The 24,434-nt window shown below is 41.7% G+C and overlaps 1 protein-coding gene across 2 annotated transcripts in view; it reads right to left on the minus strand.

Moving 5' to 3' along the window:
• HERC3 (HECT and RLD domain containing E3 ubiquitin protein ligase 3) overlaps positions 1-24,434 on the minus strand; it is a 108,799-nt gene that overhangs the window by 7,396 nt on the left and 76,969 nt on the right. Inside the window, exons 15-23 of one of the 2 annotated variants that reach the window (XM_004703258.4) lie at positions 23,778-23,941; positions 23,538-23,651; positions 16,105-16,128; positions 15,896-15,985; positions 14,527-14,697; positions 11,054-11,197; positions 10,128-10,294; positions 8,074-8,140; positions 7,507-7,589 (exon numbers count right to left, since the gene is read on the minus strand). In XM_004703258.4, the coding sequence (XP_004703315.1) occupies positions 7,507-7,589; positions 8,074-8,140; positions 10,128-10,294; positions 11,054-11,197; positions 14,527-14,697; positions 15,896-15,985; positions 16,105-16,128; positions 23,538-23,651; positions 23,778-23,941 (1,024 nt within the window). Of the gene's footprint in view, positions 1-7,506; positions 7,590-8,073; positions 8,141-10,127; positions 10,295-11,053; positions 11,198-14,526; positions 14,698-15,895; positions 15,986-16,104; positions 16,129-23,537; positions 23,652-23,777; positions 23,942-24,434 lie in introns of those variants that run through there. The other variant, XR_006679509.1, reaches the window with a different exon arrangement.

Here is a 24,434-nt window from a genome sequence, read left to right on the forward strand (position 1 = left end):
TTTAAAAAGCAGCCCAACTCAGCACCAAGTTTCAAGATCTTTTGAGATGGGAACGCAAGTACCCGCGTGACACTGAACTGTTCACTTTCCAATGTGACCTGCAAATTCAGTAATCATCAAAGAGAGTGGGCTACTCACTATAACTGGATTCAAATCCTAGCTCAGCCTCCTCATAACCAGGCACCATGGGCAGTTTGGTTCATCTAGTTGATCAGTTTCTTCTACTCATCAATAAGAAAGAGATAACACTCCTTCTTACAGGCTGCCGTGACGGTCACATGACTGATACATAGCCGCCAGTCTAACAGTGCAGCTGACGTCTAGTAAGCGCTCAATTCATTTCAGCTATCATAATTACTTACTGTCATTACCTGTGAAGGATAAAGACACTGCTTGGAGGGTCAGTCCTCCTCTCTTCCAAGTTACAGACAGTAGAAAACAGATAGCACGTGTCCATAAATCTATGATTCCTTGTTACCAGAGGGAGATGTAGCGTTTAATTTCAAAATACAAGAGATCAATAAAATATCTTGCTTCGGTTTCCTCAATGTAAATGCAGGTTTTGAATTCCCCTCAAAATGCATAAAAGACTTTAAGGTGATTTTTTGAATACACATAAAAGGGTATTTCAACTTCACATCTGGATATCCTCAATGAGGCACGAAAGACTAACATAAGTCAACCTTAAAAGCATGTGAGAACTCATCTTTTTCCATTTCTCTTAGGAGTTAAAAAGACCCTGGAGCAAAATTGGGCTGTTTTATTCAGAAGGGGTGTTAGTCTTCTCTCACCTGCTGCTAATGGCAGTCCAAACAAACCAAAGTCATGGCCTTTGGGTCAATGAAGTCAATCACAAGAGTAGAAAGCCTCATCTTTCTCCAGCAGAGCACCTGGTGGTTTCCAACTGCTGGACTTTTGGTTAGTAGCCCAATGTGTGACCACTGTACCACCAGGACTTGTTATTCTAATGACAGTGGTTAGCTAAAAACAACCATTCAACAAAGAGAATCGCAATATAGATCACTTAAGCCAGATGAATACTTTAACCATATGATTATCTAACGGTAACCACAAAAAGAAATCTGCTAAAATTTAAAATTCATTTCTTACATGTAGGAATGACAGGCAGAGAAAGATGAGGTTATCTGTTCCTGAAAACAGTCACGGTCTTGGAAACACTGCACAGGGTCACTGTGAGTCAGAATCGACTTAATGGCAGTGGGACTTAAGAGTTGCTAGGTACAGTATCATCACAATACAATGCAAAAGTCTCTTCATAGTAGCTATAAGGAATTTACATATTTATAAAAATCTCTAATGAACCTATATGAAGTACAAAACAAACAAACAGACAAAGGAATGTAAAACAGGCCTTTGTGTGTTAGGAACAAATATCCCCGAAGTGCCTATTATTCTAAAATTCAATTGCTGACTTAACATAACTCCTATCAAAACTCCAAGTGGTATTTTGTTTGTAACAAGCCATTAATAAACATTGTCACTGTTAAAAAAAAAACAACTCCAACTGGATTTTTAGGAAAAAACTCCCCAACAGGATTATGGAAACAATTTAAGGTTTATCTGAGACTACAGACATTTACTGATTACTGGACAGGGAAAGGCTAAGTTTAGAATACCTAAGGAAATAACCAATGACCATGGTAACACAACATTAGGAAATTATAAAGATCTAAGCACATACACTATCCCCTACGTCCAAAAGCAAACTAAACCGGAAATCCAATCTGCCATAAATATGGATGGCCAACGTTTGCTATTTAAGTATGAAGACGTCGCGTAAGTCCTCTCAGACTCACTCAGGGAAGAAACAGCTGCCAAGGCTGCCGGGGTGAGAATACATGATCCTGAAGAGGGCAGCACGAGATGAGCCAGCGCCCTCCTCAGGCAGTCTCCAAACTCCAAACCAGTAGATTCCAACCTCACAGCCACCCTGGAGGACGCACTGCTGTGCCATCATGACGACGTAGTAATGATCTCCGCCGTTTCCTAATTCGGTTGACCATTAGCACCTGTTTCCTGTATTCCTCAATGTACTACGTAATAATGATTTCCACCGTTTCCTAATTTGGTTTACCATTAGCCTGTTTCCTGTATTCCTCAATGTACTACGTAATAATGATCTCCACCATTTCCTAATTTGGTTGACCATTAGCCCGTTTCCTGTATTCCTCGAAGTACTTATTCAATTGTTTCTTAGGCAGCCATAAAGCTTATGTGCTAATATGTACGCAATACCTTCCCTTTGCTGTTGTTTCAAGGCAGGTCGATCTCTATCACTCATAAGCCAATTTTAATCCATGACAGGTCAAAATGAGTCAAGACAGCACAAGGGAACTGTCAGGGACAGCAGTAGGAACTGCATTACACATCACACATCAGGTCGGCACGGAACAACTGCAACTGCAGAAGACGGCAGTACACTAATGCTCAGCGTCCAAGCCTGGCACAGTCTGCCTCCTGCTCTGAGGGGTACCCTGCGTGCACTCACAGACCCATGCCCACACCCACACACAGACACACACAGACACAGAGTTTTTTCTTAAACCCAAAAATATTTCAAAGGTAAACAGCAGGAAAGTGGGTTAGTGTTCTGTTGAGTAGTGTTGTGTAGCCTCTGAGTGAAAGAAATATAAACCCTAAAATATGATATAAATAGAAATTGTAAAAATGAGATATAATTCTTATTAGCAAGATTTTTTTTGCAAGAGATGACCCAGAGCTTGTAAAGATGAAATGAAATAGGCACATGCAATTTTAATGAACAAATGAGTGGATAAACAAAATATGAGCCCTCTTTGTAGTCTCTGCCCTATGAGCAGCTCTACTACCATCGCCCCCCCTCCCCTAAAAATGTAGCCTGCACCACATTCTTCTCTACCCCTGCCCTGGTCAGAAGCACCTCTCAGCTGCTGAGCTGACCACTGCTCGGAGTGGTCCTGAAACAGCTGGAGGCACTGATAGATGAGCGCTTCCACAGCGGGACGTCCCCACGTTCCTGACCTCACTTATGCTTAGCCGCAGCTTCCAAACCAGCACCATCTCCAGGGACAATGACACCGCAGTCATATTCATGGGGGCCCGGGACTGCCACACATGGAGCGCCCTCCCTAGAGCTGAGGCTGTGTTTGGGAGCCTCATCTTCACTTACGCTGGGAACCCTGGGCTTGGCCCTCTCAGAGGCCACAGGCTTTTTTGTCTGATGGTGGCCTCTCTCGTCCACTTTGCCATGAGAGGTGGCCACTTCGTCCACCTCCCATAGTTCTTGGTCCTGTGTCCCTGCCCTATATGTTCCTTTCCCTGCACCTCCGCGGGCAGCCTGGGAACATCATTGGTTCAGCGTTTGACAGAAGGAAGATAAATAAATATTGTATTAAGAAGGAAAAAAACCCTAAATAAATATATACCTACCTTGGAATATTATTTAAACATAAAAGAAATGAAATTCTGATGCGTGCTACAACATGGTTGAACTTTAAAATCCATAAACCAGATACATAAGAACAAATACTATGGGATCCCACTTATGAAATCTTTAGAGTAGGCAGATGGTTATTGTCATTACCAGAGGCAGAGGAAGGAGAATGGGATTTATTGCTAAGGGTACTGCTGAGTTTCTGCTTGGGTGACTGAAATGTTTAGAAAGGGATAGGGGTGCTTCATTGTGTCAACCTGGTCAATAAACACATGTGGGATTAATAAGGTTGCAGTTTAATTGAAGGGCAAAGAGATAAATAGCTCAGCAAGCTTCGACTTTCTCTTGCTCTCTGATGATCGGACCAGTGTGTGGCTGCCTTAGCTAGTTCTCTGCCTCAACTTGCGAGCTACACTACCTGTGGGACACTCAACCTGTGGACCGTGTTGTTAAAGTTTGTGGTTTCTTTGAGACCTACTTCACCACACTGCTGATACATCCATCACTTGAGCTGGGGACTGTCGGACCCTGTCATCTGGCTGACTGTTGGTGACTTGCCCTGCTGTTTGCGCCTGGTGACCGAACTTCTTGTATTGCTCTATAGAAGACTCAGCTGTCTGCTTCCTTAATTTGGATCCAGCAGCTCTCCTGAGTTGAAGGACTGCCAGTGTATTAACTGTCTCCTGGAAGTGAGTTGAACTTAACCCTCTGTACTGGTCTGTGGACTAATTAGCTGTTTATTTCTTCAAGTTGTGTACATATATAATCATAAGTGTCCTGGTTGTGTTTCTCTAGAGAACCCTGTCTAACACAGGGTGACAGCAGATATGGTGAAAGTGGATTGGTGACACAGGGACAGTGACAGACAGAGGGGAACAAAGTTCACTAAGAAAGATCATTTTATAAAGGACTTATAACAATATAGTTATAAGTCCTGACAACAACCTCCTCAGCTGCAGAACATATCACAAACTCCCTATGCTTACACTACATCTGTTTCCCTGCTGGGATATCACTTGCACACACAGCATTGGGATGATCGACCAAAGTATTACTACATCTGAATTTTCTCCTTCCCTAAAGCTGCTTGGCTATTCCACTGGTAGCTTCTGACAAGCGATACATATTATTATATTGTCTGAAGCCTCATGCAAAAGCTAAGGCGTCCTTTGAAAGGAAAGACTAACAATTAAATACATATTGATATGCATACATACAAGCTATAAAGGGACCACTTAAGCTAGAAGGGACGAGAAGCAATCTGGGTCAATTAATCTACTTTATGATCTGTTGTAAATGTTCCAATACTAAAGACATTTTCCAACTGTATGGAATTATAAGCTAATAGGTACATGTATTCCTGAAGAAGAAAAAAAGCCATTTGCTGTTAGCAAAAGTACCAATGTTGTCTAGATAAAGAAAGGAAATTGCTTCTTCCTCCAAGTGATCTTGTCAAGTACGGGTTTTGAGTGCGACATTTACTTGAAACAAAGTAGCCACTACATTAAGTTCCTAGAGTCGCTACTATGTCATCCTCTTAAGTCTTTAATCTTAGATCAGCAGCTTCTGCAACATTTCACTTAATGCTGGTACTGTAGCTCACACTGTTCCCAAGCCTGTAGTTTGGGAAGCAAATAGTTTGCTGAAGAGTCTAGTTGATGTGCATGTCAGGAACTTACTGAATATTCCATTAGACCACAGGGGCATCTAGCCGTCTTTAAAGACGTTAAGAGATGGAAGAAGAGGTCTGAGAGTTATCATAGCCTTAATAATTAAAACAAACAAACCTAGAAAAGTAGGCCAACGCTGATGCCTCAGACAGAAGGAATGTCTTGTAGGATCTGTCTGCATCCTCTGTTTGCCAGAGCAATCCAATGGAAACTACGTCGATCAGTCTTAGTCAATTTCCCAACACGTTTACAAATAGCACCCACATTATCCTTATCTGTGACTTTTTGTATACTAAATTAAACCTTGGCATAGTGGCATACGTGCTGGGCTGCTAACCACAAGGTCAGCAGTTCAAAACCACTGGCCACTCCCCAGGAGAAAGATGGGGCTTTCAACTCCCATGAAGAGTTACAGTCTCAGCACCTCACAGAGGCACTTCTGCTTTGTCTTATAGGGTCGTTATCATTCAGAATTGACTCCATAGCAGCGAGTCCAGTTTTTCATTTAACCTTGTAAATGCTTCCCTTTCTCAGAATCTTTCCATCATCCAGTATATCTAGTCTACATGCTAATCATCTCCAAATCTCCATCTCAAGAGTCTACCTTTTATCCCAATTTATACATCTCTTCTAAGAAGGGATGGAGGCTATATAAATTAAAAAGGTAAATAAAATATTCAAATAAAGCCTCTTCTCTTGAGATGCAGGTAAATTCCTAACTCCAAACACAAGAACCCACAGACACTTCCAGTCAACACACCCAAAACGGAATGCCTTTTCCTTCATATCTGCTCTACAGTCTGTTACCTTTCTATCAGTCATTCAGAATAGAAACCCCAGTTTCTACAAGCCTCTCTTACATCACCCAACTATAAACATGGAGACTCTGTACCTTAGTATCTCAATGGAGCTTCCTGTTGGTAAGTCTATTTTTGTATCGCACCAGAATTATATTTCTAAAATAAAAATCAATCATGTCCCCATTTAAGGTCTTAACAAGCCCTGCTCTAATGCTACGAAACATAATCACCATCCATACACAAACCCCACACTACAAGACTTGTCATTCTTTGTGTGTCTGTGTGTCTAAAATGTTTTTCCTCCATTTGCAGTCTCAGGGTTCAGTAAATGGGTCCAAGGCTTTCCCCTGGTTCCACGATGCCTGGCTTATAACCCACTCATGCTAACCATCATCTATTGCATTCGTTCCCAAACTTATTCAGCTTACTGCCCCCCTTTCAGGAAAAACAAAAACAAAAAACCTCTGTGTCCACCCCACACCAGCAATTATAATTTGTGTACTATAACCCATGATCCATGATAAGTATAGGTACCGGATTCTGCTTTTGCAACCCCTTCTGGATCATTCCAGTGCCCCAAGGGGGCAGTATATACCACCCTGGGAACACTGGTCGGTTGCAATCATTCCCTTACAAGGCACATCCCATTTCACCTTGAGCTGCTCAGGGATAGGTCTTGATCCCCTCCTATACCCAGCACACAGTAGGCATGCGGTGTTTGTACATGAATTAATATCACATTACCAGTAATCTCACTTGTCATTTAATAAAACATTAATAAACCCTGAATATTTTCTCTCTCCTCCAAAAGGATAACACAAGTACTTGAATGTCCTGAAAAATGAGATGTGTTTGAATTTCCAAGTAGCAGAGAGAATAAGTTAAGTATTCTCTTGTAATAAAACATTAATAGTTATAAGCATCTTTCTAACATTTATTATATATAATTGTTCACTTTGGTGTCAGGCATTCTTGTAGATGCTAGGCACTCTTGTTAGGTGCTAGGGTCTATTTACTTCAGAAGGGCTCCCTAGAGATTATCTCACTTACTTCTCCAAACCACCCCACAAGGTAGATGTACTTAATGCTATCAAGTTGTTCCAGCCCAGAGTAACCCCCCGTACAACAGAAAGAGCCATCACCCTGTCCAGTCCTCACCATCGTCCTTACGTCCGAGCCCATCGATGCAGCCACCGTGGCAATCAATCTTGTCGAACGTCTTCCTCTTTTTCACTGCCCCTGATACTTCATGAAACAGGATGTCCTTCTCCAGAGACTCAGGTAGACCGTGTGATTCAGTCTGTGACTAAGTTGTGTGCCTAACAGTCATACAACTATTACTAATTCCAGAAAACGGAGATCAAACCGTTTACAAGATAGCTGCAGTATCAAAGCCAGTTAGATGTGATCTACCACTAAAACAATCATCTGCTCAATCCTGGTCCAGTGCGTGCTCTCCCATAAGCTCATTAAAATCTGCACATTGCTACTCATGCCTTCCATGTGTCCTCTACACATGAGATTAAGACGCGACTTCAACCTTGCTCTGAAAAATACAACTGCAAAGCAGCAAAGCGCCGGTGCCCCCAAAATCCAGACTGACCTGTTATCCTTACATACGTTCACTTTTTCTCCCCCAGGTATCAATTTCTTCTGTTCAATGATTCCATAGCTTTCTCGACAGATCTGCATTTAAGGAGAAAAAGGAAACATATTTATGTTATCACTTGTGCTTCAGCTGAATGAAAGCAGAATTAGGAACACATGTAGCTTAGGATTGTTTATTAACACAGAAAATTCTTTGGCTAAGAGAGGTCCTGAGTGAGAAAACACTTGCACCAAAAAGGACAGCGTTGGCTTTAAGGCAGGGAGCTGCCAGAAAACGCCACCAGGAAGGGAAGACTCCGATGAGAAACATCTCACATGTGATGGATGTACAGAGAATTGATATTTCAGTAATTTTCGTAAATAATTAGATTAAGCATACATTTATCCACTCAACACACATTAAAAAATTCCAATAACACTCAAGACACTGAGTGTTATAGGAAGAATAATAATATAATTTTCATTCAGAGAGGTCCTTGAATTTGTTCTGTAATTTGGAAAGGAACTAATGCACCCCATGGCGTAGGAGCACGAAGCTACTGAGTAAACTGGCACTCCTTACCGTGAAGTTGAGGCAGAAAGTCTCCTCGACATCGTCCCCAGGGTAATCTAAAAGCTCTTGAAGACTCCTAGCCCCAGAAGAACCAAGAAAGCAGAAGAGCCAATCAGACATTGCAGGCGAGTTCTCCCTCAGTCACATCAGACCGACCGAAGAGAAAAAAGCATCCCCCCACACTGAATAGACTGCTGGCAGTAGACATGTCAGGCATTTGTGACGTGTCCCCTTTTTACTTACAGATGCTATTTGATTCATAAAAACTCACTGATGGACTTATATTTGGATGCTTGTGTTCTCTTAATCTTGGTATTGCTCAGAAGTAGATGGCATGACCATGACCCTATAATACTGGCTTTATCTATATGCATTCATGGAATAGTTGTTCCATCATAGAAAAGCTACAGAGTCACCTCCTCCATGTAGGAATCTTAAGGTCAGACTTTATAATGAAAAGGGCCCTGTATGGTGAGTCTCTCTGTGACGTTACAGAACAATGCAATGTTTGCTCTTGGAAGAAGACTTCGTTGGTGCCAAGAACGACCACACCCTAGCTCTGAAGAGCATACACTCCTTTAGTCACACTGTCAGCTGAGGACTGCAGATCCATGGAGAATTGCCCAGAAAGAAATTCCTAGGGTAAACTTTAAATGTCCTATCAGTTAACCATCTAAAAATACTAGTTAAAATACAAAATTCCTGGCCAGGCAGGCAAAGTACATATCACAGACAGCTGTCGTTATCCACCCTTCAAGTTATCCGAGCCAGGGTCCCCTCTATGAGATTTACATTCCTCCTACCTTCGCTCTTTTCTCTGGGCCTGCCCACGTCTTTGCCAGTCTTTGTGGTTTCTCAGTACTGGCATCCCTTATTGGAGGTATGACTGTCTCATTTCTGGAAGTACTTTCAAGACAAGCCCTCATTTACTCAATGTTAATATTAGTACCGTTTTATACACAAGAAGGGGCAGTGCTCTCATTTTGAAAGCCAAGGGCATGGTTTCTTTTTAAATACCTGATCTAATACTTCTTATGTTCAATATACAGAAACTCAAGGATAAACAGATTTTCAGAGCCAGAAAGACTTAACAGAAACATGGCTCCACTGCTTTGCAAAATGGTCCCGCTGTTCCTCAAATGGTGAGACACAGTGGCTAGAAGACCCAATTCCACTCCTATGTATTTCCAAAACAAATAAACAATCATGCCCGCACAAATGTTCATAGCAGCATTGCTAAGAACAGCCACACTACCCAAGGGCCCGCAGCTGAAGAAAGGAGAAAGGCAATCATGTGGTCTTCCCATACACTAACACAACAAAGGACACCAAGTGCTGACCTGTGGGACAGCACAGAGGGACCTTGAGAATGTCATGCTGGGTGAAAGTAGCCCCTCAAAAAGAACCACATAGGGTTTCATTCCATTGACATGAAATGCCACAAATAGGTAAACAGAGAGAGAGAAAGCAGATGAGCTGTTTCCTAGTCCTAGGGCAGTGAGTGGAGGGCAAAGGGTTTACGTTAGGAATGATGAGGACGTGCTAAAACTGACCCTAGTGATGACTGCGTGGGATAATGTGCAAATACACTAAGGCCACTGAGTCATACAGTGGAGGGGTCAGTTATATGGTATGTGAATTATATCTCAAGAAAGCTGTTAAAAAAGGAACATGGCTCCCTTTTCCATATCCTTTCTTCATGCATCTTTGGAGGACCAAGGTTAGTAGTAAAGTTCGTATTGTTTTTGCTCAGGATACTGAAAGCAGAACTTGTTACACATTACGGAGCAGCAATGATCACTCTCTAGGTATTTATTTTCAATTCCAACAAATTCTACATATAAAATCCAATGACATTGGTTACATTCAAGTTTTGCAACCATTCTTTCCACCATTATTCCACCCCATAATCTCAAACTCCCCACTGGCTAACCTTCCCATCCAACCACGGCAATGTGAGTTGCCTTGTCAATGTGAGCTCACAGACGCTTGAAAAGTGCACAAGGCTTCACTAATTAAATGACTGCAGGAGATCATGGTGGTTCTATCTTTTAGCACTGTACCTTCCTTCAGTGGGGGACAGTTCCTTTAAGTCTTCCAAACCGGGCTTTACATTCAGTAACTTCTTGTAGAGAGCCAATGGGAAGTGGAGATCAACCACGGTGGAGTTGTAGATAGCTAGTCCACAGATTATGCCAATCAAGTGAAACCAGTTGTGCTCTACAAAACACTTTAGAATGCATGCAGTTGTATTAAAAACAAACAAACAGTGTTCTATGCCTTCAAAGCATGCCATTTGCCTCAATATATTGTAAATGTTCAATTACCCTCAAAAGATGCAATGTAGACAAAGTTTAGCATTTACACTTCATCCCACGGGACAAACAATAGCTTGTAATTATCTAGAGGATTTGATTCCGTGCTGTCCTAGCTTCGTGTGCCTGCTGAGCATTTGAAATGCAGCTAGTATGACTGAGGGAAATAAACATTTCATATTTAGTTACAATGAATATGAGTTTAAATAGCTACATGTGACTAGTCGCTACTCTCTGGGAAGGTGCAGGTTTAGGGGAAAGAAACTAATAGAAAAAGAACTAAATTATAATTATTGAAATTAGAATGCCTTTAATAGCTTAGCTTTACAATTGAATTTTCATAAATAAAGTATGTATATGTGTGCATACATTCCTGTTATTAAAATATGGCATTTGACTATTAATCCTTCACATATCATAAAAATTGTTGTCTCTTCTTTTTTTTTTTTTTAACCCTTTCACACATAGTAAGACCTGGATCCCCAAATGTAGGATTGCAAACTGCCAAAATGCACTGAGGTCTTAGTAACACGCAAAAAGCACAGACTGGAGAGAGTATTGGACATTTTAAAGACATTTCAAAATTAGACATTTGCTAGCCTTCTGTTTGAAAAGTCAAAGGATTGATCTGACAACAAAAATCCATGTGTTTAAATGTGGCATCAATAACTTACCGTATCTGAAAACCATAAGAGATTTGAGTCCTGGTAGTAGGTAAACATTCCATAGATGGGATTCAAAAGTTCTTTTAATAGCAAAAGAAAGAACTCCTTTGTTACACCACCTGCATCCACTGCTTCTTCCCCATCGAAGATTACCTTGTAAAAATAAAAATAGGATCAATACTTTGTGGAAATCTATATGGAGTTTTTAATGTTTACATAACTATAGAAGCTGTCAAGGATTTCATTTTGCCAAGATGCACAATCAATGGCCATGGAAGAGGCAGTCCAAAAGCCATGCAATATACTGCACTGGACGTGCAGTGGTGAAAAGGTGTCACTCTGAAGGCAAACATGTACCTGACTCCAACAATGGTGTCTCAGCCACTTCTCATCAATCCAGAAGAACCAATACTTCATGTTTTGTTCAGTACAGCTAACCACTTGTTAAAATGACACTTGTAATCAGAGTTCTGTCTAAGGCAGATGGCTGGGGAGCTGCCTGATGCGGAAATCACCAATTGATATTCCTTACTCTTTTTTAACCTTCACTGACACAGCAGCGTATTCTAAGCACCCATAAGACAAATGCCTTCTTCACTACAGACACCTTTTTAAAATGGCATAAGCATCATTTATCTACGTGTACCTCCCCAGACGGCATACATGAAATGGGCTCCATCGGCAAGCAGCTCAGCATCATCGGCCAAAACAAGGCTGGGGCCCACGATGGGACACACAGGAATGGCTCACATGTAAATTTTGGTTGAAGTTGAAGAAAACTAAAACAAATCCAGGAGAGTCGATATATGTGCTTGAGAATAACCTATATCAACTTCAGGAAAATCTCAAAGAATAGATTTGAGGGAATGAACACTAATGACCAAAGAGGAGACACGTTGTGGGATGATATCAAGAAAGCAAGCCCCCAATCACTAAAAAGACAGGAAAGAAATGATCAGCAATGACAATGAAACATGCTCTTGAATATGAAGAAGTTAAAGTGCTGGGAAGAAATAGTGACATAAAAGAGCTGAACAGAAAATTCCAAATGGCACCTCAAGGAGACAAAGTATTACAATGAAATGTGCACAGACCTAGAGCTAGAAAACAAAATAGAAGCACGCACACAGCATTTGTCAGTCAGGGCGAATGGAAAAAATCCAAGCCCCAAGTTGCATGCAGACTCTATGGGCAAGATAGTGAATGACGCAGGAGGCATCAGAAGAAGATGGAAGGAATATACAGTCATTGTGCCAAAAAGACTTGGCCAATGCTAAACCATTTCAAGAGGCGGCATGTGATCAAGAGCTGTGGTATTGAAGGACAAAGTCCTAGTTGCAATCAAAGCATTACCAACAAACAAGCCAGCCCTTGAGCAATCAACAGAATACCAAGTGAAATATTTTAATAAACTGATAAAGCACTGGAAGCATTCACTCACCTATGCCAAGAAATTTTGAAGAGATCTTACCTGGCTAATTGAATGGGAGAGGTCCAAATTGCAAAGAATGGTTATCCAATAAAATGCAGAAATTATCAAACCACAGCATTAATATCACATGTAAATAAATTTTTGCTGAAGATCAAATACAGTTGCTGCAGAACATTGTCAGGGATCAGCCAGAAATCCAAGCCAGATTCGGAAGACTATGTGGACTGAGAAAGAGCATTGCTGATAGCAGATGAGATCTTGGTAAAAGCAGAGTCCGTCAGGAAAATGTTCACTTTTTAAAAAAATTGATTGACTATGCAAAGGCATTTAATTATAAACAACATCAAAAACAATGGGCATTTCAGAGCACTTAACTGGGCTCCTGTAGAACTTAGAAGCAGCCTTTTGAACAGAAATGTTAAAATGTATGTCACGGTAGTATCCTTTTATCATACTTACTTAATCCATATGCTGAGCAAATAATTTTTAAAAACTGGATTATATGAAGAACTCAGTATTGGTAATGCAAGAAGGCTCAGTAATAGCCTGAGATATGCAGATGACACAACCTTACTGACAGCTAAGCAAACTTGAAGCATTTACTGATGAACAACAAAGACTACAGCTTTCAATCGCAATGATCGATGTACACCCCCACCATCCCCCAGGGAATGAACAGAACTTTGGGTGAAGGGCGACAGCGGTTGGTGTAAGACAGGAACATAATAATAATTTATAAATTATCAAGGGTTCATGAGGGTGGGAGGGTAGTCAAGGGAAGAAAAAAATGAGGAGCTGATACCAAGGGCTCAAGTAGAAAGAAAATGTTTTGGAAATGATGATGTCAACATAGGTACAAAAGTGCTTGATACAATTGATGTATGGATTGTTATAAGAACTGTAAGAGCCCCTAATAAAATGATTTAAAAAAATTAAAATCTTCATAACTGGACCAATAGACAATGTCGTGATAAACAAAGAAACTATTTAAAGTTTGAAGTTATAAAGGATTTCATTTTAGGCGAATCCGGAACCAACACTCATGGGAGCAACAGTCAACAATTAAGCAATTCAAATTGCACTGGGCAAGTCTGCTGCGACATGCCTCTTACACTGCTAAAGAGCAAAGCTGTCGCTTTGAATACTACAGTGTGCAGACCTAAGCCAGGGGGTTTCCAGTCACCTCGTGCGCACGTGAAAGCCGGACCGGGAGGAAGAGGGACCCAAGCAGCACTGACGGGCTGAAGAAAAGCGTTGAACTGACCAGAACACGGCTGTCAGAAGAGTGAACACGTTATAGGAACAAGGCACGCTGCTCGGTAAAGCAGGGGTCCACAGATCAGAGGAAGAACCTCAGCACGACGGACTGACCGAGTGGTCTCAAACAGCGCACCGGTGGTGAGGACTGCGTGGGACTGGGCCATGCTTCATTTTGTTGTACGTGAAGCCACCGTGAGGAGGAACCTCCTGACAGCACCGAACAGCAATAGCGCTGCCAGAAAACTCACGTCCAACAAGGCCCTAAAGACGAACTTACGTACTGCCTGAGAACAGGGGCACGAGCACGAGGACTCCCAGGCAGGTTAATGGTGGTCTGATGCAGGGAGTGAAGAGACTTTGGAAAGGGTTGCTAATATTGCAGAGATCCGTTTAGGTAGGGGCTTAGTACGCTTGTGAAAGTGGAGATTACCACAGAACTGGAAATAGAGATATGGAAGTTGAAGGAAAAGATGAATGGCTTCAAAGACGTTTAATGGAAAGGCTTCAGAAAATTCCCATTGCCTTTTAATTCCATATTTCTCTGAACTTTTTAAAGCCCCTTCATCATTCACTACTTTTTTGTTAAGCATTTACTCGGTACTAAGTCCTGTGCTAAGCCCCGATAATAGACAATTCTTGAACATAAACATACAAGGTGGTCTTGGGAGCAGAGGCCATTTTCAGTCACTCTGGGCTGCACTCTCTCATTACAGAAAAGAGCTTTGTGACTTCATCGACACTGTTGAAAGAAGACTAGGAAGAGGCAGGGGTACGCGCTGCCAGGGCTCACTTTGAGAGGTTTTTTCAAATCGATGTCGGAGTGGATGCTCAGCTCTCTCAGGGCGTCTCCCACGAGGTGGTTCCTGCGGACGTGAAGGACCAGGAAGGGGCTTCTGGCCAGCAGAGGCTCCAGGGTGAGCAGCATGAAGACATTCTGCAGGTTCGCACCATTAACGGCCACCTGGAAGGACACCCCAGGAAGCAATGACTCCGTGTGCACCCTGGAAAGCAGCAGGCTGTGCCTTTGCACCTCAGAGGCTGGCGGCACCTGCATTCCGCTATCCCTCCCACCCTAGCGTTCACAGCCGAGCGTCTCAGGTGCTCCTCTTTACAAGCATACAGACCGACTGACGCAAAATACATTGACTTTGGGCCACAGGATCCAGTTTCAGAAAAGTCACTACAATTGAAATCGTACTGCAAGAAAGGTGACTTTCACAGCGGAAGGGAAAGAAACCGAATAACCACAGGTTAGAGGGTTTTTATTCCTTGAACACGGTCAGTCTTCTCTGGAAAACGTCTACATGGTCAGTATCATGAATACATGACTGTGAAAACAGGTACACTGTGGAGCTTCAAAAAGTTTGTGGAGAAATTCCATTATCCTTTCATTCCATTTTACTGTGAACTTTTATGTACAGCTAGATGGAGATAAAGAAAACTAGATGGAGACTGAGAGAGTAGTGAAGAGAGAAATGAATGGATGGCATGTATCTGCCAAGGGTATGAATCGGTGGGTTTGGGTTGCTAATCTACCCCTGCTTTGTGAAAGCTTGTCAAAATCAATTCCATTTTATAATAACAATACATATTTAAAATATTAATCAATCTCTGTAAACTTTTTCCTTTGTTCAATAGAGATGTAAAAGCTCTATTTAATTAGCCCTCCTTCTCTACATCAAGGATAGACAGCTCGCTTTGTCGTTAAATTATGCCAGTACCTGCTTTTATACAGCTTCTTGTGCTAACAATGGTGTTTTATTTAAGAGAAAAAGAAAAAATACTTCAAGGCATGTGAGGATTATATTCACATTCAGCGTACATGAATTTTAATAAACTTGGTGAGCATAGCCATACTCAGTCATGTACACATTATCTATGGGGGCTTTTATGCTAGAGCAATTATAACAGAGACTACAAAGCTTTAAATTATCTACTATCTGGTCCTTTGTAGAGAAAGCTCACCAACGCCCAATTTTCATGAATGCACAGTTATCTAGGTGTTATATTTAACATGAAATTACTGAAGAAAATTAGAATAGTTCTAAGAGTCATGATGGAATTTGATCCAAAACACTTTCTCCTATCGGGAAAAAAATGAGAGCTGAAGGTCTGAGAAAAACACTGATGATAAAAACACCATTTTTAACGAAGGATACCTGCATCTGTAGTTCAGCATCAGTCTGTAACATTTTGGTCTTTGCTTGGGCATCGAAGACAAAGGGGTAGGAACAAAGTGTTACAGCATCCTAGAATAAAACATGTCATTAGCAAGACTTTAGTATTCCCCGAAGAATAACTGCTGGAATTATGTGTGTGTGTGTGTGTGTGTGTGTGTGCACATATAAAATTTTAAAAGATCATTTACCTGTATTATAGATGGTCTAGCCTTCTGTGTAAAGATAAATAAAAAGTCAGTTATTTGGATTTAAAAACCTGAGATTCATGCTTGCTACAAATGTAACATCAAATAATAACATACAGTCTATCTATTTTACCATAGAACTAACCATATTGGAAAAGCGGACTGGATAGACCAGATGTTTTGGTGGACAAAACTGAGAAAAATGGCAAAATCAATTGTAAAAAGGTCATTTTCATAAACTCTCTATAATTAATAGAATCACTAGAATTATTTTTATAAGGAATCTAAGGCCAAACAGGAGCCTTTACAACTTCACTCAGAAGTTAATTTTGTTAAGGATTATAGACAATGCAAATTGCATCCTGTTTGTTGGCATATGATACCGTCCTCCATACACACAGAGGTTGTTCTTCTTAAGTAGTAGCCTAATATTCACATAGCATTTCAAGTGCTCTTAAGAAGTACATTTATCTGGTGAGTTATTCCTGACTCAGCGGCAAGACACGTGCTAGGCCTCAAGAAGACGCTTCCTCCATTATAAATACATCTAGAAATAAGTTAAAAATATGTATGTACTCTGGTGGTAGAGTATACCCAAAATTTTACCAGTTTAACCATTTTAAGTGTACAATTCAGCGCATTGGTAATATTCACTTGTATTGCCATTACCACCACCCATTCCAAATGTTGTTCATCACCTCAAACAGAAACTAAGTTCATAAGCACCCTTTCAGCAGGAACTCCTCATTTCCCTCCTCTTAGCCTCTCACCAAAAACCACTGCCATCAAGTGGATACTGACACACAGTGACCGACAGGACAGAGTGGAACTGGCCCTGCAGGGGTCTGAGATGCAAATCTTTGCAGGAATGGACAGATAGCCTCATCTTTCTCCCAAGAAACCATCGGTGGGTTAGGATTGCTGACCTGGTGGTTTAGCAACTCAATTTGTAGCCCAGTTCTGACTCAAGGGTTTTTAAAAAAATCTATTTTAGCTGTTTCATATAAGTGAGATTATACAGGAGCCCTGGTCGTGTAGTGGTTAAGTGTTGGGCTTCTACTTGCAATGCAATTGCAATACAAGGTCAACAGTTCAAAACAATCAGTGGCTCACCAGGGAAACAGATGAGGCTTCTACTCCTGTAAAGAGTTACAGTCTTGAGCCAGTAATAATGAGAACAAGAAAAAAGGTTTCAAAGTGTTGAAAAGTAAGGATGTTACTTTGAGGACTGACCCAAGCCCGGGTACTTTTTCAATAGCCCAATATGCATGTGAAAGTTGGACACTGAATCAGGAAGACTGAAGAACAGTTGAAGCATGTGAATTCCAGAGCCGGTGAAGACTACTGAAAACACTATGGACTGTCAAGAGGACAAACAAATCTACCTTGGAATAAGTATAGCCTGGATGCTCCTTGTAAGCAAGGATGGAGAAATTTCATTTCATGAATTTTAACTGGCTATCCAGAGAGCGCAGTCTTTAGGGAAGAACATCATATTTGGTAGAGGGGGCGTGAAAATGAGGAAGATAATCAACAAGATGGATTGACACAGTAGCTGCAACAATGTGAGTGAGGCTGAAAGGAACCAGGGGGTGTTTTGTTCTATTGGGCACAGGGCCTAGTAACAAGAAGAACATACTACTTATCGTGGCCCTGTTCTGTAGAACAGAGTTAAACTGCCCCAGTGGGTGTCCTCGGTTAAAGGAGTCACAGGAACAGGTGGCCCAGTTTTTTGTCCTTTGGAGCTGCTGGTGCATTAAAACTGCTGACTTCTTGGTTAGCGGCCACGTGTTTAACCACTGCACCACTGGGCTCCTTGAGTTCCTTATTACCATTTGAAAGTGGCTACAATAAGCATACATTTACGTAGCAAATGGCTAAGCATTTTAAGTTCAAATTCAAGATAACAAGAAATTTAAACTTCAATTTCTAAAAGCATTGGCCCTTACACAGTAGAACATATTCTACAGAGATCACAAAAACTGACTCAGTAATTTCCCCTATTTTTCTACCTTTCAGGAATTGCTGCCTTAAATACTGAATTATTGAAGAGAACACAGTCTCTATATTTGCTTTATCAAGTTGTCAAAGACAGGTGCTATAGCAAAATTGTAAAAGTTATTCACTTAAGCACATCAAATTAGAGCCCACAGTCATGGTAACCTAGATTTTAACACAAACAACTTCTTTCTCAGGGTCAAAAAGAGTTAGGGTTCTTGAGAATTACTTTACTCAGCATACCATGTCAAAGAGAGTAAACTAGAAGCCAAAAGAACTTGCTTTGATAATGGCTAGTTGAATTGGTGGAAAGTTTATTTAACTTCTCTGGGCCTTCATTTGTTCACCTAGAAATGAAGCAGTTAGCCTGAGTAATTAATGAGTAACCGTTAAACTCTAATATTTTATTATTCAATGAATAATCAATTATGAATTGATAAAGCAAAGGGCGTATCTTTTCTCAATTTTGAAATTAGCCAGTAAAGTCAGAGTTCACTGCTCGCTTATATGCTTATTTTCTTATGTCAACCTATGTGGAAACCTCTGGATTCCTTCTTATATGCAAGCATTTTGTTTATTCAAGGCAATTATGAAGTTTTATTAAAGTATACAATGCTGTGTCGGTTCCGACGCCTAGAGGCGCTTTGGGGCAGAGTCGACTTGCCCATGATGGTGGCCCAGACGGTACCTCTTCCAGGGAAAGGAAGGCCTCGTCTTTCTCCTGAGGAGCAGCTGGTGGTTTTGCATTTAGCGGCCCAAAGCACACTACTGTACCTCTAAGGCTCATTGGGTCTAGCCTTGGTCATCAGTTATTTGACAAAGAATAAGTATGACTTGCTTACTTAGTTAAAGAAACCTGTTTAAAATACCTTGCTAATCCAAACACCCTACTGGAAAACACAGCCGTCATGTTGGAGATAGACCGGCTAAACTGGCAAGGACACACTTCAGTGTGTCTGCTGCACAGGGCTTCACTAAATACAGTAGCCAATTTATCATTCAGTTTTCTGACATAACTCAAATTTACACACACTGCACAGATGGAAGTTCCTACAGAACCTGGCATATTTCAAGCCGGTCTGCAGTCAAAGTGAACAGATAGCTCCTGCCAAGGCCAGGGTATCAGGGCCCAAAGGAATCTACACGCCCTTATACACCCGACACATTAAAGAACCAGGCCTGGGATATGTTTCCCAGGTGCTGGATCCGAATTTGGTGGTGGCCTCCACAGACCAGGCAGCTGACACAGCCGACTGAAATCGCCAGAGAAGAAAGTGATTAGCAAATGATCATTTCCTGGATGTCATCAACAAATGGAGCGGTAGTGGGCATTGTGGCTGACACCAGCCTCATGAAAGAGTCACTACTGAACTCCAGCCAATTTGTGTCATCTATGGAGATAAGCCCAGTGTGGTCAGATCTTCCAAATTTCAAGAAAGGTTGCAAATCCATTTTTTTTAACATGATGTCTTTATTTTTAAATGTGGGCAACTGACTGAAATGTGTAACATTCTGCTATGACTGCTTGTTTACATAAAAACTTTTCAGTTTAAGAATGCAAAAAAGCTACCTGAATAAAACTCAGGTGGGACATTAACAGCAAAGTAAAAGACAAATGGATGGAGAAAAGGCATTTGACAAAATCCAACATCCATTCCTCATTAGAACGCTCAGCAAAATAGGAATAGAGAAGTTCCTCTACATAATTAAGGGCATACACACGAAACCAATGGCCAACATAATTTTCAACAGAGACTGAAGGCATTCAGCCTCCAAATGTGAACATACAAGACACCCTTTCAATACTGTCCTGGAAGTTCTAGCCAGAGCAATAAGGCAAGAAAAGGGAATAAAAGACATCCAAATTGGCAAAGTAGTACAACTCTCCACATGCAGATGCTATGATCCTATACACAGAAATTCCCAGACTCAGAAGAATATTCTAGACCTTATTAGAAGCATTCATCCAAGTGTCAGTGTGCAAAAGCAACATTAAAAAAATCAGTTGGATCCTCTACACTAACAAAATCAACTCGGAGAGAGAAATCAGAAACAATACCATTTGCAATAACTACTGAAAAGATAAAATATTTAAAAATAAATACACAGATACAGTAGATCTATACAAAGAAAAAGTATTACTACAAGAAGTACTACTTACTATAAGCAAGACCTAAGTAAAGGGGATAATATACCATGCTGATGGACAGGAAGATTTAACATTGTGAAAATGTCCCTACAACCTAAAGAGATAAACAAATACATGGCCATCTCAACCCAGATGATAGCATCACTCGTTAAAGAAACGGAAAAACTAACCACCAACTTTATACGGGAAGGAAAGAGGCCTGGATAAACTAAGCACTCTCAAAGAAGAGGAACCGAGTAGGAGGCCCTACATTTATCCATTATCAAAACCTACTATCCAGTCAAAGTAGCCTGGTACTAGTATAACGACAGGCATCTAGACAAATGGAACAGAACTGAGAACCCAAAATAAATCCACCCATCTATGGGCAGCTTTGACAAAGGGCCAGGACACTTTACACAGGTAAGAGACAGTCTCTTTAACAAGTGGTCCTGGGCAAAAGGGGATATCCACTAAAGAAAAATGAAAGTGAATCCATAGCTCTCACCATGCACTAACTGGGCTCAAGACAGCTCTAAGACTGAAAAGTAAAACCCAAAACTAGAAAGACAATTAAAGACAAACTCGATAGAAATGCAGGAGGCGAAAGCATGGAATCAGCCACAATTGAAAACACAAACTGGAGGGCAAACTATACGATTAAGACCTCCTAAATATTAGACATTTCTGTGTATCAAAAGATTTCACCAAATGACTAAAAATAGAATTTACACACTGGGGAAAACAATCCAACTTGAAAATAGGCTGAGAACATAAACAGACACTTCACCAAAGATGGCATTCGGGCAGGGAACAAACATGAATAAACACTCCCGATCATTATCCATTAGAGAGATGCAAAGCAACACAGCAATGAGATGTCCTCTCACTGCAGCACGGATAACAAAGTTAAAGCAAACAAACAGTAAATGCTGGCAAGGGTGTGGAGAGACTGGAACTCTCCCACACTGCTGCTGGGACTATATCATTGTACAAACACTATAGGAAACTTTATGGTATATCTTTAAAAAGTTGGAAATAGATATACTCTATAAGCTAGCAATCGCACTACAAGGTACATAGCCTACAGCAGAGCTGTGAAAGGAATAGATAAGTGCAAACTCACATTCATCGCAGCACTATTCACCATAGCAAAGAGATGGAAATAACTCAGGTGCCCATCAACGGATGAATAGAGAAACTAACGATGGTACATATACGTAATGGCATACTACATGATGTTACAGAGCAACAGTGAATTGCTGACATAACCTCTTCAACACATGGATGAACCTGAATGAACTTAGTCAATCACAAAAGGATAAACATTGTATTAGATGACTATTATAAAAGGTCAAGAAAATGTTTTCACACTAAAGGAAACATTACTTGATGGCTATGAAGGGAGGGTGGGAAAGTAGGATAAATCACTAACTCGAGGTAGACTAGGGTTAACTTGGGAGAAGGGGAGGTCAACATGCAATGAGGAGGAGGCCTGCACAACAGATCAAGGCCAAGGGAAGACACTGGGCGGAGGGTGAGAGCTAAAGCCACAGAGGTAAACACTACTATATACAGAATCCTGCAATAACAACAACAAATTATGATAACCTACAAGTGGATACATAGATATATGTAGAACAGGTATGGAGAGGTGACTAGGGTTACATAAATGAATATGTAAATTTGGCAGAGGCATGTCTTTATATGTGCTGCAAATATGTCCGTGAATATAGTAGCGCAGACAAGTGCCAACGTTACGAAAACTTCTGACCCATGACCAAACACTTCGGGGGAATGAGTCACTGGACCTGAGGGCTCACGACCCTAGGCTCAAGGTCGACAGACATGGTACAATGCGCTAACATGCGCCTGACCCAAGGCATGGTATTGTCCATTGCCTCATCTGCACGTGAAGGTTGAACAGCGAGTAAGGAAGACTTCACTGGATTCTCAATCAAGTAGGATATAAAACATCTTCTTTAGGGGGCAGTAACTGGATTAATAGTTCCAGGGGGGAATGGGGAGCTGCCAGAATGAAGGAAATGTTCTAAACCTGATTGTGGTGATGACTGTACAACTCGTCTTGATGTGTTTGAACAATTCAATTATATAATATGTGAGTTATATGCCAATCAAACTTTAAAAAACCAGACCAAACCAAACAACAGCTTTAAGAAGTGAGATTTAAAAACTTGCATGCAGCCATCTATGGTGCAACTATCAGTCTTCCGGGAAAAAAGAAAACCAAAGATCCACTGACAGGATCATTCCATGAACCGTGCAAAAAGTCTTTAAAGATTGTGAGAAAACTTCAGGGACCACCCCGGAAGAAGAGCCACCAGGCAAGCATGGTCCAGATCCTTGCTCAGAGTGGTGGTGGCCGTGGCATAGAGACCATGGGGCAGAGCCCAAGGAGCCAGGCTGCGGGAGAGCAGAGGCACATATTTACCTGAAACCTGACTAGGAGACAGTGCTGGAGAGCAGCAGGTGGGCTTCCTGGCTCACAGAAGCAGAAGCCAAGGGACCTTGTGGCTGAAGACCTGAGAGAGAAGTCTGACTGCTGGCTGAGGAGAGGTGCTTCCATGGACCAAACCCCTATATGCTTACTGTTTACTGTCCCTGGCTTCCTGTAACCCGTTAACTTTCCTAATACACACCCAAATTGTGACTGTGGTCGGCGAGCTCTGTGCAGCCACTGCACCGGGTTACCAAATCCAGCAGAAAAGCAGAGTGTTGTAAGAGGAATAGTTGGTACCAAAATACAGTAAGAGGATGGAGAGTGGAGACCTGTCTGACTTCTACCTTATGGCAATTGGCCATGGGCTGGTGTGGCGTTGGAAGCTCCTTCTCCCTACTGAAGCTGGAGGAGGTCAGGTATGACCCCCCTGCCTTTGCACACTACCCTTTAAGGCGGAACTCACCCCACAGCTTTTAGACAAACAACAAGCAGGTCAATGAATCGAATACGACCATGAGGGAGACACAGACTTCTTAGAATAGTCAGTCATTAGCAATCCAGAGGCCGACACTGAGAAGGCGGGCGGGACTGTGGAAGAAGGGCGTGCAGGACAGGAAACACAGGGAGGTCATGGGGGGAGTGTCTCACGTTGTGGGGATTATAAACCACGGCACAAAACACAATGTGTACACATCGCTGAGTGAAAAACTGACTTATTCTATAAACTCCCACCCAAATCAAAATAGTTACAAGAAAACAAACAAGCATATATAGGACAGGCTCCCCATGTACTTTTTTCACCCTAAGGGAAGACTAAAGTTCAAAGACATGCTTTCAATGAATTCTTACCATCCCTGCCTGATGTAAGAACCACATGAGGTAGTCTTCCTGAATGTCCACGAGACTGGAGATCTCAGGAATGTAAAAGGCATCATATTCCACATGCTTCACTTTCAGATTTACCTGGGGGAGAACAAGATGCAGCCCACTCAACCCCAGCCCAGGGCAGACGGCTTCCCTCCGACCTCGAGCAGCGCATCGCCCCTGCCATCTACTCAGCTCGGCCCACTGACTCCTCGCTGGGCTCACCTTGTGCAACTTCTCCAAGAGCTGAAGAGCCGCTGTCATGTAATTGTTAAACAGTACAGGGATTAAGAAAGTCTTTCTTCCCCTCAGTAGATAAACGACTGCGCCTTTATAGAGGTTTACCAGCTTCATGAAATATTTTGGGCAAACCTGAGACCACCAGTTATCTTTAGAAAGAAAGAAAGGACATATTTCAACATGTCATAGTTTAGCAAGGGCTTGTCTTCTCACTACTATCTAACATCTGTGCCAGTCACCAGGTGAACATTGATGTAAAATACCGGTTCCCAGAAGTAACTTCCAAAAGAACCCATCTCCTTGCACTGGAGAGAGCACAGATGCCTAAGAAGCTCTGTAGGTAAAACTTGGTTTGTGCTTTAAAAGTTTCATCCGACTTTCCCGCCCACCCCCTTGAATTCATGGAGAACACTAATAGAAAAGGTCAATTCCAAGGCTTCGTGAGGGCAAGGTTCTAGGGCACGTGCTTGGGCAGGAGTGATGTCCACAGCGTCACTCTAAAGAAAACTCAAAACTCACTGCCGCTGAGTTGGTTTCAACTCACAGTGACCCCATCGGCCCGACTGGTCTGTCCTTGAGGGTTCCCAGGACGGAAACTCTTTGGGGGAGTAGAAAGCCTCATCTTTCTCCCAGAAAGTGGCT

Source organism: Echinops telfairi, unplaced genomic scaffold (genome assembly GCF_000313985.2).
Source record: "Echinops telfairi isolate 266 unplaced genomic scaffold, ASM31398v2 ScPeMD7_7468;HRSCAF=8506_0, whole genome shotgun sequence".
Classification (NCBI taxonomy): Eukaryota; Metazoa; Chordata; class Mammalia; order Afrosoricida; family Tenrecidae; genus Echinops; species Echinops telfairi.